This window comes from Mastomys coucha, chromosome X (genome assembly GCF_008632895.1).
Source record: "Mastomys coucha isolate ucsf_1 chromosome X, UCSF_Mcou_1, whole genome shotgun sequence".
Classification (NCBI taxonomy): Eukaryota; Metazoa; Chordata; class Mammalia; order Rodentia; family Muridae; genus Mastomys; species Mastomys coucha.
This window is the reverse complement of record NC_045030.1, coordinates 60,612,744-60,624,953: the sequence shown is the minus strand read 5'-3', so window position 1 is coordinate 60,624,953 and position 12,210 is coordinate 60,612,744. Positions and strand designations below refer to the sequence as shown.

The 12,210-nt window shown below is 40.2% G+C and overlaps 1 protein-coding gene across 1 annotated transcript in view; it reads right to left on the bottom strand.

Annotated features, from left to right (window-relative positions):
• The window catches only part of Adgrg4 (adhesion G protein-coupled receptor G4), an 87,023-nt gene that overhangs the window by 43,891 nt on the left and 30,922 nt on the right, over nucleotides 1-12,210 (bottom strand). The window contains exons 4-9 of the mRNA XM_031373803.1: nucleotides 11,002-11,066; nucleotides 9,359-9,398; nucleotides 8,119-8,171; nucleotides 6,257-6,420; nucleotides 4,460-4,592; nucleotides 2,196-2,314 (exon numbers count right to left, since the gene is read on the bottom strand). Of these exons, the coding sequence (XP_031229663.1) occupies nucleotides 2,196-2,314; nucleotides 4,460-4,592; nucleotides 6,257-6,420; nucleotides 8,119-8,171; nucleotides 9,359-9,398; nucleotides 11,002-11,066 (574 nt within the window). The remainder of the gene's footprint in view (nucleotides 1-2,195; nucleotides 2,315-4,459; nucleotides 4,593-6,256; nucleotides 6,421-8,118; nucleotides 8,172-9,358; nucleotides 9,399-11,001; nucleotides 11,067-12,210) is intronic.

The following is a 12,210-nucleotide window of genomic DNA, read 5'->3' as shown; positions in this document are numbered from 1 at the left end:
TCCTTGTGTGAGAAAGGCATTATTTCAAGGGGTGGGGCTGAGGGTACTACTTCCTCCGGTGGGGCAAACCCTTGAGAATCTGAAGATTCAAAATTCTCAGCTTCAACGGGATCTTCCCACAGTCCCCATCCCAGATGACCTTGAACTCAGAGATCTCCCTGTCTTAATCTTCTGGAACTCATAGCCACTATGCCTCAAGATCTCCATGCCAAGATCCAGGTCGGAAACTTGTGTCTCTCAGCCTCCAGATAAGGATCACAGGTGAGCCCTCCAATTCTGGATTGTAGTTCATTCCACATATAGTCAAGTTGACAACCAGGAATAGCCACTACAGTCAGGGTAGAGTCATCCACTGTAACAAAGCTAACTGTCTGGTGACAATATAACAATGCTAATTCTCTGGTGACAGTATGGGAAGACTGAATGTGTTGCGAGCACACAGAGGAGCTCTATCTTGTCTTCACTGTTGCTGTTGCTCGGCATAGCGGAGTATTCCTGGAACCCCACACTTAGAAGGCTGAGGCAAGAGCATCAGAAGTTCAAGGCCATTGTGAGCTACAGAGAGGGATACAGGACATACCTACAATAACTCCATCTCAAAAGACTAGATATTACTATTAGCCTGCTTCTCCTCTAAACACATAGATTTTATGAGAAATTCAAATCCTCTTCTCTAGACTGACTAGGACAAGAAGAGAAAAGACACAAAGTGCTAAAAGCCAGAATACAAGTATATGTGCTAAGGAGGAGAGACACTGGCATCAACTGTAACTAAAAGATGGCCATGTACTTGCAACAACGTGAGGACATTGGAACCTTCATGTGGTGTCAGCAGGGGTGCAAAATGGCTCAGCAGTTGTAGAAATCAGTTTTGCAGTTCCTTCAAAGGCTAAGGATAGAGTTACCAGGTGACTACAATTGTCCTAAGAGAAAAAATACATGTCTACCAGTCATTTGCACCACAAATATTCAAAATCTGCCTTTGAAAAATAGCCCAACATGAAAACAACCAAATGGCCAGCAATTGATAAGTTACTAAATAAAATATAATAGATCAATTTATCACAATAGTATTCAACCATTAACAATGTAGTACATACAGGCCCCATGCTACAATATGAAGAAACTTCACAAACATATTGAGGTACCAACAATAAGCAAAATTCACACACAGGTGGAAAGTGGATCAATGGTTGCCAAGGAACTATAGGGAAAAAGTGAAATAGAGGTTTTGTTAACAGGTACAAGGAAACTTTGTATAATGAAATGGTCCTTTGTACAAGTCTCCTCTATGGAATTCACAATGGTGGTTGCACAACCAAGTTACTAAGGAAAAAACTCACAAGTCAAATGACCTACTAGATCATATGTGCTAAGTGAAGAACCTGTAAATATCATCACCAAAGTGGTTTTATACTACTTTGAAATATCAGGTTTTGATAGTGAAATCACCTAAGGACTCCACAGCACACTCTGTTAATGAAGGAGTTGTGAACCAGGTACTTCTATACCCTATGAACCAGGTTACAAATCAACACAACTGTTACAAATACATTTTGACATTGTGTGGTTGACTCAAGCAAACCCACTTTCCAGAATTTATGCTTAGTACTAATTTATCAAATTATTTGTAAAATTAAATATTCTATTTGTGAAATATTGTAACATGTGAAATATTCATTAGAGCAGTCTTTTTCCTCTATAATTGATAAGTGTCTGATTTGGGAGTTTTGTGAATGTGTGAATGTGTTTGTGTGTGTGTGTGTGTGTGTGTGTGTGTGTGTGTGTGCTCACACGTGTTGTTTTCTTTTATTTTGCCTTTGAAACAGGATCTCTCACCATGTGACCAAGGCTATGGCCTTGAGCCCAAGATTTTAGTGCTTCAGCCTTCAAAGTGCTAGAATTACACAAACATACCACCAGGCCAGCCTCTTAGGAGTCTTGAAATATGAAAAAGAATGGGAAAGTAATACTAAAAATATAAAATGAAAATCTGCAAAACAAAACATAGAAGTCTGGTCATCCTGACTCCTGCCCTACTGCCACCTCCACCAACAAGCATCTGGCTTCTGAAATGGGGCTGCTGTGAGGAAAATTGTCATAGAGCGACTTCTACCTATACTCTTTTACCTCATATCAAGTAAGCAAGCTAAGGGCGGTCCCATGATATCTCTATGTGCACAAAACTGTCTTACCATCGTTTATCGTAATATTAGCAAGATCCACAATCTTATCAGGGAGTCCTTGAAGCAACTTGCATTGCTTAAGTCTTGGTTTTTCCCATTGACACTTGCCAGTCTGGATGCTGATGGAACTGCAAAACATAGAATGGAGGAACAAGAGGAATTGTCCAGTGTTCTCATTAAAGTAACAGACAAGGATAATCCTAAGGGAAATGGTACAGTGGCTCACATCAATAATCCCAACACTTGAGAGGCATGAGGGTCACCATGAGTTTCATCCCAGACTGGGATACAAGGTAAGACCTTGTCTCAAAATTAGTGGTAATTATCATTAACTAATTAATCAATTAAATAAGAGCAAGAATGGAAGACATGTCCATGACTGTGGCATGCTTTCCCATGTCCATTTCTAGCCTTTAGGCTTAAATAATACAGATGGGTGCCAGATCGCTAGTAATGGAGCAGGATTCAGCTCACCAAGAATCAAAGAAGAGACTTTGCCCATGTAGATCTAACTCCTTTCTATCACTTTCCTCTGTTGCCTCTTCTTCAGAGAAATTCCTTTTGGAATACTGTCTTGTCTCTGCATAGTAAATGTCTCTGAGTGATTAAGGACCTTCTGGAGTGCATTGTTCTTCACTATCAAGCCACACCTTTGCCTCATTTACGTCAGGCCAGTTCATGTCAACCAACGCACACACGAAATACCTATAGACTCTAGCAATGGTAGGAGTGGACGTAAACACATAAGGCAGGGTCTTGTACGTCACCAGGAACTTGGAATTGAGTGGTCCTACACTCCAATTTATACAAAATATAAGAAAAGTTTATGTGAACACAATGGAATCTATCAAACACCACATAAGAACTTTTCTCTTTTTTAGCTTCTTTCATTTGTTCTTTCTTTCTTTCTTTGTATGTGTTTGTCATGATAGTGGTTGTGAATTTTGATCTGGGGGTTTTTTGTTGGGGGGTTGTTTGTTGTTTGTCTGTTTGTCTGTTTGTCTGTCTTGAAACAGGATCTTACTCTGTAAACCAGGCTATTTTGGAACTTCCTATGGAGTGGTAGCTGACCTTAAACTCACAGCAATTCTCCTGTCTCCGCTCTTGGAGTTATAGGTATATAAAGCACTCATGTCTGGTTAAGGAGAACTCTCAGCATTTGAAATGAGCAGAGCCTGGCACAGAAAGAAAGGATATATACTTTCCCTGCTGTCACCAGCCAGAGAAAGAGACACACAGAAATAGCCATCATGTTTACAATAGCAAATTATCTCTTAGTACATGGCGAAGGAGCTAAGCAATGGCAGGAAAGGGAACCTGCTGTCTTGATGACAGTGTTAGAGGTTTGCACTTCATTCCTTAACAAAAGTCTGCCATGTAGCAGCAGCCAGGCTCCAGAAAATCCTGCTGGCAGCAGAATGAATTGGTGTTGGGGAGTAGTGGACTGTGAGAGAACATGGAGACAGCTCTAATGTAGGCAAGAGCTATGAAAGGGCCTCAGACTAAGGAGCTGGCTACAAAGGAGAGGCTCCATGTGAGCTCCCACTAGGACTGCCAAGGTTGCTTGCTTTGTTGCCACATTAGATATAAGCTGGGTGGATATGATACAGGCAGACATGTGGCTTTCTACCAGTGCTTTTAAGCCTCTGTAGAAAGCTGCTGCCCCTCTATTCTTGCCCATTTAAGTTATTTGGCATACACCATTAGCAGCAGAGAGTAAGAAACGAAGGCTGATGATTTAAAAAGGGAAAATGACCAACTAAACAATATGAGTGATGGAGTAAATTATGATGGCCCATCCACGAGGCAGCAGCTCTGGCTGCCTTCGAATTGATCATTAAAATGATGAATGCAAAACATGGAAATGTTTGATAAACTATTGAATGAAAGGGTAAATTACATTATTGGTATGTAAACCATGGTTACCGCTACAGAAAACTTAAAGGCATACAAAGAGCCAGATTGGGGGTCAACGAGAGGCAAAAAAAAAACCAAAAAAACAAAACAAAAAGCAAAACAAAAGACAAAAAAACAAACCCATGCCAACCTAAAAGCAGCCATGTTGAAGTGGCCGGGTTGTTGTTGATTTTTCTCTTTTGTCCTCATGAAATTTGCATTGTATTATATGTGCATGTTTAACTCTAAAAGGTGAAAGAAGGAAAGAGGCAGGAAGGGAGGAGAGGGACTAAAAAGAGCAAATAGAAACACCGCCTCCCAAATGGAGCTGACCTCACTGCAGGTAAACTAGCATTTGGAACGTGGCAGATACATACCAAATTCTTGTGGCATTCTTATTCTTATTTTTAATGCACCTTTCTTGGGCTGTCTCAGTAGGGTCAGTTAATGGCCACTTATATGTCCCTTTGTATTTTGAGGGTGTTTCATCTGGTTCACATTTTCCTGGCTCTACAGAGGGGAAAAAATGTATGCAACATTTTCAAGGGCAAAAGGCACTTAAAAATATCATGAGCATCCATTATGACCCATCATTATTACCCTGCGCACAACCGTCAGCACATACAAGAGGAAACTATTTCAGCGAAGACATTTAAACTAAGCTTCATGGAAACCAGTTTTAAAGGCAGCCTTTGTTTAAATAAGCCTTTCAGTCTAACCTCACATTCAGTCCTTTTCATTGGCAACAGCCCCACCCCCATGGCAGAGGGAGGCTGCCTTTCCCCACTTTTAAAAAAATTTTTGGACAGTTTCACACATGTATATAATGAAATTTAGAGGTTGTTTGTACGAGTGCATATGTATGCATTTCATGGGGGAAATCAAGCCACACATCTGGAGCTTCTGGCGGACGATTGGCTTTCCTCAGAAGTATGCCCTGTTACCGCTTTGCTATGTAAACCCAGGAGACTGGACAGACATCTCTTCCCATGGCAGTCAGCTCCTTAATGGTCTCAGGTGGATTTGGCTTCAGTCAAATCAACATGCCTGCCATGACCATTATAGCCAGGACCATGATGTCTCTGCTGATGGTGCTCCTCCAATGGAAGGCTATGAGACACACTTTTTGGTATGAGGCTTTGTCACGTTAAGAGAGATGTGGTCTAGGCTAAGTCTATGTGGAAGACCCCAGTCCTCCCACTGTGACTAGACATGTTTTCTTTAGGTGGTAACAGAGTGACTCAAGAAGTGACTCAGCCAGGTCTGTCCAATCTTCTCCATGAATACAAGAACATCAGCTCCTTCTCACTGTCAGGACAGACTGGTTAGTGTCATTTACATGGCAGGTTCTGCCTGTGGCCTCCAGTCTTCTCTGCCTTCATCTCACTTTAACCTGGTACATACACAAGCCTCTGCTATTGACTTTGCTTGCTGCCAAGGACAGTCCATTCTAATGTGTATGTGTTAAAGTTTTTCCAGCCATCTACTGGGGAAAAGGAACAAAGCTGGTAGTGATGGGCAGGAGGTGAACTAGCCTGGTAGCCATTCCCTTTTCATAATTAGAAAAGAAAAGGTCCAGGAGGGAAATCTGGGGCAGTTCCCAGATTATTTCCTAAGGTGAATAGATTGGCTGAATCAGTCAATAAATTGGCAGTTGTCTATAGGGCATGCATTGTGGTGTCATGATGTAGCTTGCCATGTTTCCAGGTTTTTACATCAGAGACGTAATCCTCCTTCACTACTCATAGGCCAGCCACTGCTGGTACTCACAGCTGACCAAGAGTCAACTTGCAATACTCTCTGTTGCTCTATGCATTTATAATCCCTTAAAGGTAGAAGAGTCACGAGAACATGTGAGCATAACTTTATGTGGAAAGATGATTTCTCAGCTATTCATAGTGATTCATACCTATAAGCTAAGCACCCACCACTTAGGAATCATAGCCTGAGGGAAGAGGGGTTTCGATGAGTTAAAGACTTACTTGAGTTATATAATAACCCAAGTTATTCCAGACCACCCTGGGCTACAGAGGGAGACCTTGTCTGAACAAACAACCAAACAAAAGACTTTTCTTCCCTTTGAACTTAGGCATCCATATAGTATATTTATTATGAGTTTTATAATTGTTTTTAAAAAGTGAATTCATACTGAAATGCCTTGCCAAAATAATTACCTAGCTTTTCCACCACAACATGATCAGACTTTACCAATAGAGTCAATTGATCTTGTGTGAAGTTCCCATGTGTGAGGTTCCCGTGTATTTTAGTTCGGATCCTGCTGATCAGTTCCACAGATTCTAAAGAAGACTTGGCTTTTATAATGACCCAACAGGCACAGCTACAAAACGGGGCAAAAAAAGAAACACTAGTCAGATCAACAGAGTGCAAACTGGCCAGTGCTGCTGCAGTTCTATAGACTTGCCATCACTGGTAGTATATGAATACTAAACATTAGTATAGCCACTAAATGATAGCTGTTGAACAATGGTGAAAGCATGTGGAAATAGTCTGATAAATTTTCTTACATGCATCCAAAAAGGACAACTCAAAACCTGCTTTCAAAAGAGTAGCCCACAGCATTTGCACTATGTTGTAATTGCCTCGCCAAGAGATTTCTCTAGGAGTTTCTAATAATTATTAGGGAAGATGGAGTACTCAGGAGTTATTATTTCAGAGAAAACCTTTTATTGTTCTGGTCCTTCAACTTATTCATCATTACTGCAATAAGGCAAATAAGTACATGTCCAATTAGTCTATACAGAAGTGTTCTGCTGAAGACTGAGTCCTGTAAAAGACTAATGATGATGTTAATGTTAGCTAACATTTGTGGAGTTCTTGCTCCATATGTTTTGATTCATTTAATTCTCACAACAACCTTATGAGGTAGCGATGTTATCATTCCTATCCTACAGATGGGAGAACTGAGATTAAGGAGGTAACATTTGCTGCAAACTCTACAGCGTATTTTTATCCATTAATGGATAATAAAGAATAGAGATGTCCTTGACCTTAAACTCTACAATATGGTCTTTACATATTTCAGATTACTCTAGTATTCTAATTGGGAGAACATTTCAAATCCACAAACTTGCCTACACCTTTATTTTCCAATTTCATTTTCCATACAGCTTTTGATGAACATGTTTACCGAGCATCCTCAAAATTAATGGAAGTTAGATGCCCTTGCCTTTATGTCAAGCTTCTCCATATGGCAAATCAAGAATATCTTATCCTTTCCCTGACCTGTAGGTGGTGAATTAAACCCCATTTGTCTTACCCTTTTGAGTCAACCTATTTCTTCTCCAAATTCCTATTTCCACTGTAAAGAAGACACTCCATTACAGCTGACACTCAACCCAGCACCTTGTACATATCAATAGTCTCTTCATGAACCTTCTTTGGATGTAGATAATTAGTTCTCAACTTTCCTAATGCTGCAACCCTTTAATACAGCTCCTCATGTTGTGGTGATCCCCAACTATAAAATTATTTTGTTGCTACTTCATAACTATAATTTTGCTACTGTTATGAATCATAATGGAAATATCTGATATGGGACTCTTGTGAATGGAACCTTGAACTTTCCAAAGGGGTCACGACCCTCAGGTTGAAAACCAGTGTCCTTCAGGGTAGGTATCAAACAGACCAGCAATAGCCATGTTCCAAGAGGAGCTTGCCCATGAGTGTGAACCCCATTTGTCCTGGGATGTTTTTCATGGTGGTGGTGGTGTTTTCTCAGCATTTTATTGACCCTGTTGACCACAACAAACACTCCCCCCTCCCCCAAATTATATCCACTTTGGACCCCATTTCTGCACTATAAAGAGGCACAGGCTGCTAAGGCTATGCTATGACCAACTGTTACAACTTAGTTGCTGAATGCAAAAGCTTAATTAGAGCATCTGAGAAATAAGCACCAGGTACTTTGATCTCCCTCTGACCACTCTGACCGAAAGGCTGTTCATTGCACATACAGAATTAAATTGAAGGAAAATCAGAACTAAATGTACCAGCTATGAATAAACTCATCTCCTACCTGTATGGTACATGAAAAATTGCATCCATTCCTTGCCCTTTTTTCTGTTCCAACCGATGCAAAAAAAAAAAAAAAGTGCGTAGTCACTGAAATCTTTGAACAAACATCAAATTTACATAGAAGACTTATCATTAACAAGAAAATCACAATCGTTCTTTACATTTACACAGCCACTGCCTTCTTCAAATATCCCTTAAGCACATTAACGTGTTAGTATTCACACCCAGCCTGAAGGGTCGATAATACAAGGACTGTCTGTCCACTTTCTAGATGCAGCAGTTGACACTCGGGAAGTTAATGATCTACTCGCCAGCCCAATCCATGCCTTCTGGATAGTGGCATGCTGATGACAATAAACATAAGCCCCAGCACTTAAGGTAGCACTTAATAGATACTAGTTACTTCTGTCCATCTAGCAGCGCTTATTTTACACATAAGGAAATAGGGGCACAGAAAGGTTGATTCATTTGCTCCATATCCCACAGTCAGAATGTGAAGGATCTGGGAGCTTTGGCAGATTACCACATGAGAGCTTTTATACATAGTATGTAGAGAAATTTCAGTTATATTGTGTTAGCTGTATGTTATATTTTACAGTTCTGACAGCCGTTTATAGCAAGTACTTCAAACGATGCCAGATGACTTAGAATGCACTATAGAATTTACTGTATTTCATATAGTCAAAATATTTATCTCATATTTCAACACCTCGAAAGACATGTAGTTTCCTGTCGTTTTCGAGTATGCCATTGCATGGTTCTGAGGAGCTGAAATAAGTACTGAAATGTGGGTCAAAGAAGATTCCAGGTCACTCTGCTGTGCTCTGACTACAGATGTGACTTAACGAGGGGTTTAGTTTTGTTAGGTGAATGATAGACTTAACAAAAAATTGCATCTTGGAAGAGTGAGGCTTCTCTGTGGGTTGTCCACAATCAAGAAATTATATTACCATTTATAATCCCTAAATCCTGCCACTCACTCAGCCCACAACGTCTTCTTCAGAAAGCTGCCAAGTGGTGAGTTCATGTGCAGCAGAGACTTGCTTTCTTCATAGGTTCTTGGGCCCAACCCTAAAGGGAATAACTTCATCTGACCCTCAACTCTCACCAGTGAACTTGCCTAGTAATATACTCCTGCATAGAAGAGCTGTTTACTTGTCTAATTATTTTTGTTTTTATTTTACTTGTCTAATTATTTTTAGGATGAGTCACAAGCATCTTCAATTTGAAAATTTACTTACAATATATCTGTACATGGCCGTCTCTTCTTTGGAAGTCTTTCTGAATGAAAAGCACCACAAAATTATAGAACAATGAAATGTAGTACCCAACCCATGAATCACAAGGTAAGGATAATGACAGATGTGGGGTAGCAGAGTTCCAACAGTGCTGGGGCTCCAAGGGGACCCTTGAGCTGCTATTTGCATACTAAAGTGGTGGTAAGACTTACTCAGCAATGGATCCAGAAGTCAATCCCATGATGTTACAAGCAAGAGAGCATAAAAATACATGTACAGTGGTGGGAATTATTCAAATATCTATGCAATCATTGGAATGAATAAGCTGAGAGTGGCAGTACATGCCTTTAATTCCATTACCCCAAAAGCAAAAGCAGGTGGATGTCTGTGAGTTCGAGGCCAGTTTAAGTCTTCATTGTAAGTTCCAGGATAGCCAGAACTACACAGTGAGACCCTCTATCAAAAAGAAGGAAGAAAGAGAGAAAGAGAGAATCAAAGAAAGAAAGAAAGAAAGAAAGGAGGGAAGAAAGGAAGAAAGGAAGGAGGGAAGGAAGAAAAAGAGACAAACAAACAAACAAAGGAGCTAGTTTTTATAGTCTGGAATAAAAGATGCATATGACGAAATATGAATCAAGAAAAGAACATTGTTTAACATTGTATAGAGTAGAAACTCTCTCACTAAATGTTTTACAAAAACTAGAGGAATATAATGATGTCAGATGTCCACAGACATTCTTTGAAGGGTGGAAAATGTGAGTAGATTTTTTAAGGAGATTTTTGTAGATTTTCAATGTCCATGTTATAGATTTCTATGCATATTTGTATATAGATTTCACAATGGCTACATTATTGCTTTTGCACTGAAAAAAAAAACACAACTTTTAAAACAATATCGGAGACTCCAAATATCTTCTATTTGCTTTCAATCTTTGGGGGACATTGCAGAATTTTTGTATCTAGTCAAAATGTTGAAGCCTAGTATTCTATGAGATGATATTAGATGATGAGCTCATTGGGAGGTAATTAGGTAATGATGATGGAGCCCCATTATCAGCATCTGTGAACTAGCGAACACTGTAAGTAAAGACAGAAGTGCTTCCTGTCTGTGCTTCTGGGCATGTGAAGATGAAGGGGAAAACATTTGCTGGGCTGAAGTCAAACGAGTAGGAGTACTTAGCCCAAACTAAGGCAGTAACTTATGGGAACCTTCTTTCACACATAAACCTTCACGAACCTCCTTTTGTTTGAACACATAACAGAAATCAAAGAGCCAACATAAAGTAGGCAGACATATGGAGGGGAAACACATGAGGCAGTGTTTAGAGGTGGCACCTGGTGAAAGGTGTCTGGGTCCTGGAATCTGAGGTTTTATGAATTGCCCTAGCATTTCTTATGTGAGAATTGCCACTCTCCTGAAACTGAATTTGTTACATTGGCAGTGCAATGTTGCAGAATGGGTCTCAGGTTTCCCTGTGTCCTCTGTTTTGTCTCAGTTTGGGGTTTTGTTCTGTTGTGTTCTTCCTTTAGCTTTACAGCCTACAGTAAGATAAATATGTTCTTCATTCCTAGATATCAACAAGGGGAACTCACAGACCCAAGTTGTCCCTCGATTTCCCTTCAACTCATAGAAGATGTCATCTACACACCTGCTTTTAACTTGAATAGCCAGGTTAGCAAGAGAAAATTCACTGTTTTGAAACATAAAGTTCAACTGTAAAAGAAAAAAAAAAAACAGATAGTCAGTGTTTGTGTGGCCACTCTTCTGCTTTCACCCAGTGACGTCAGGGGACAATGGTGAGCTGCACTTATCATGTCAATGAGCCCAGCCTTTCCAGCCCTGCTCCAGGTTTTCAGTTCCCATTTTTACACACTGTTAGAAGCTAATCTGACTCCAATCTAACTTCAAATATGAAAGCCCTAACCTGCAATCTGATCATATTTGTGTATAAAACCATTAAAGTTAAAGGTGGAGAGCCCAAATCCAACATGAACTATTATTCCTATAAGAGGACAAAGAGAAAGTATAAATGAATATGCACAGAAGAAATATCATTTGAAGGCACAGCAGGAAGGCCAAAGAACAAAAGCTCAACAAAATCTAACCCTTCCGACCCTTCTCTCTTCAACTTCTACACCCCCCTACACTCCTTCTACCCCACCCCAACTCCTTCTCCCCAAACCTGACTCCCACATAGAACAGCATATGGCTGTTCTATAAAGCCACCTAGTTGGTGGGTTTCTGAAACAGTTGTTTCTTTTCAAACACTTAGCATTGAGTCCTAGACTCTTGACCAGAATGGAGAAAAGGAAAGCCAGTCTGCTCACTTACTGCTGGCTCCAAGGTGCGCATTGGCATTGTTACTTACCTGAAGACCACTTTGTAATCATTTTTAAAATGTAAAACTGTTCATGATTTTCAGCCGGGTGGTGGTGGTGCACACCTTGGATCCTAGCACTTGGGAGGCAGAGGCAGGCGGATTTCTGAGTTCAAGGCCAGCCTGGTCTACAGTGTGAGTTCCAGGAGAGCCAGGGCTATACAGAGAAACCCTGTCCTGAAAACAAAACAAAACAAAACAAAACAAAACAAAGAAAACACTATTTTAAAAAAATAAAAATAAAAAAATAAAATGTAAAACTGTTCATCACTTTTGAGCCAATGATTTAAAATTTGAAAAATAATCCTATAAAAAATTCAAGGGCATGGGCTGGTGAGATGGCCCAGTGGGGAAGAGCACTGCTGGCTCTTCCAAAGGTCGTGAGTTCAAATCCCAGCAACCACATGGTGGATCACAACCACCCATAATGAAATCTGACACCCTCTTCTGGTGGTCTGAAGACAGCTACAGTGTACTCAT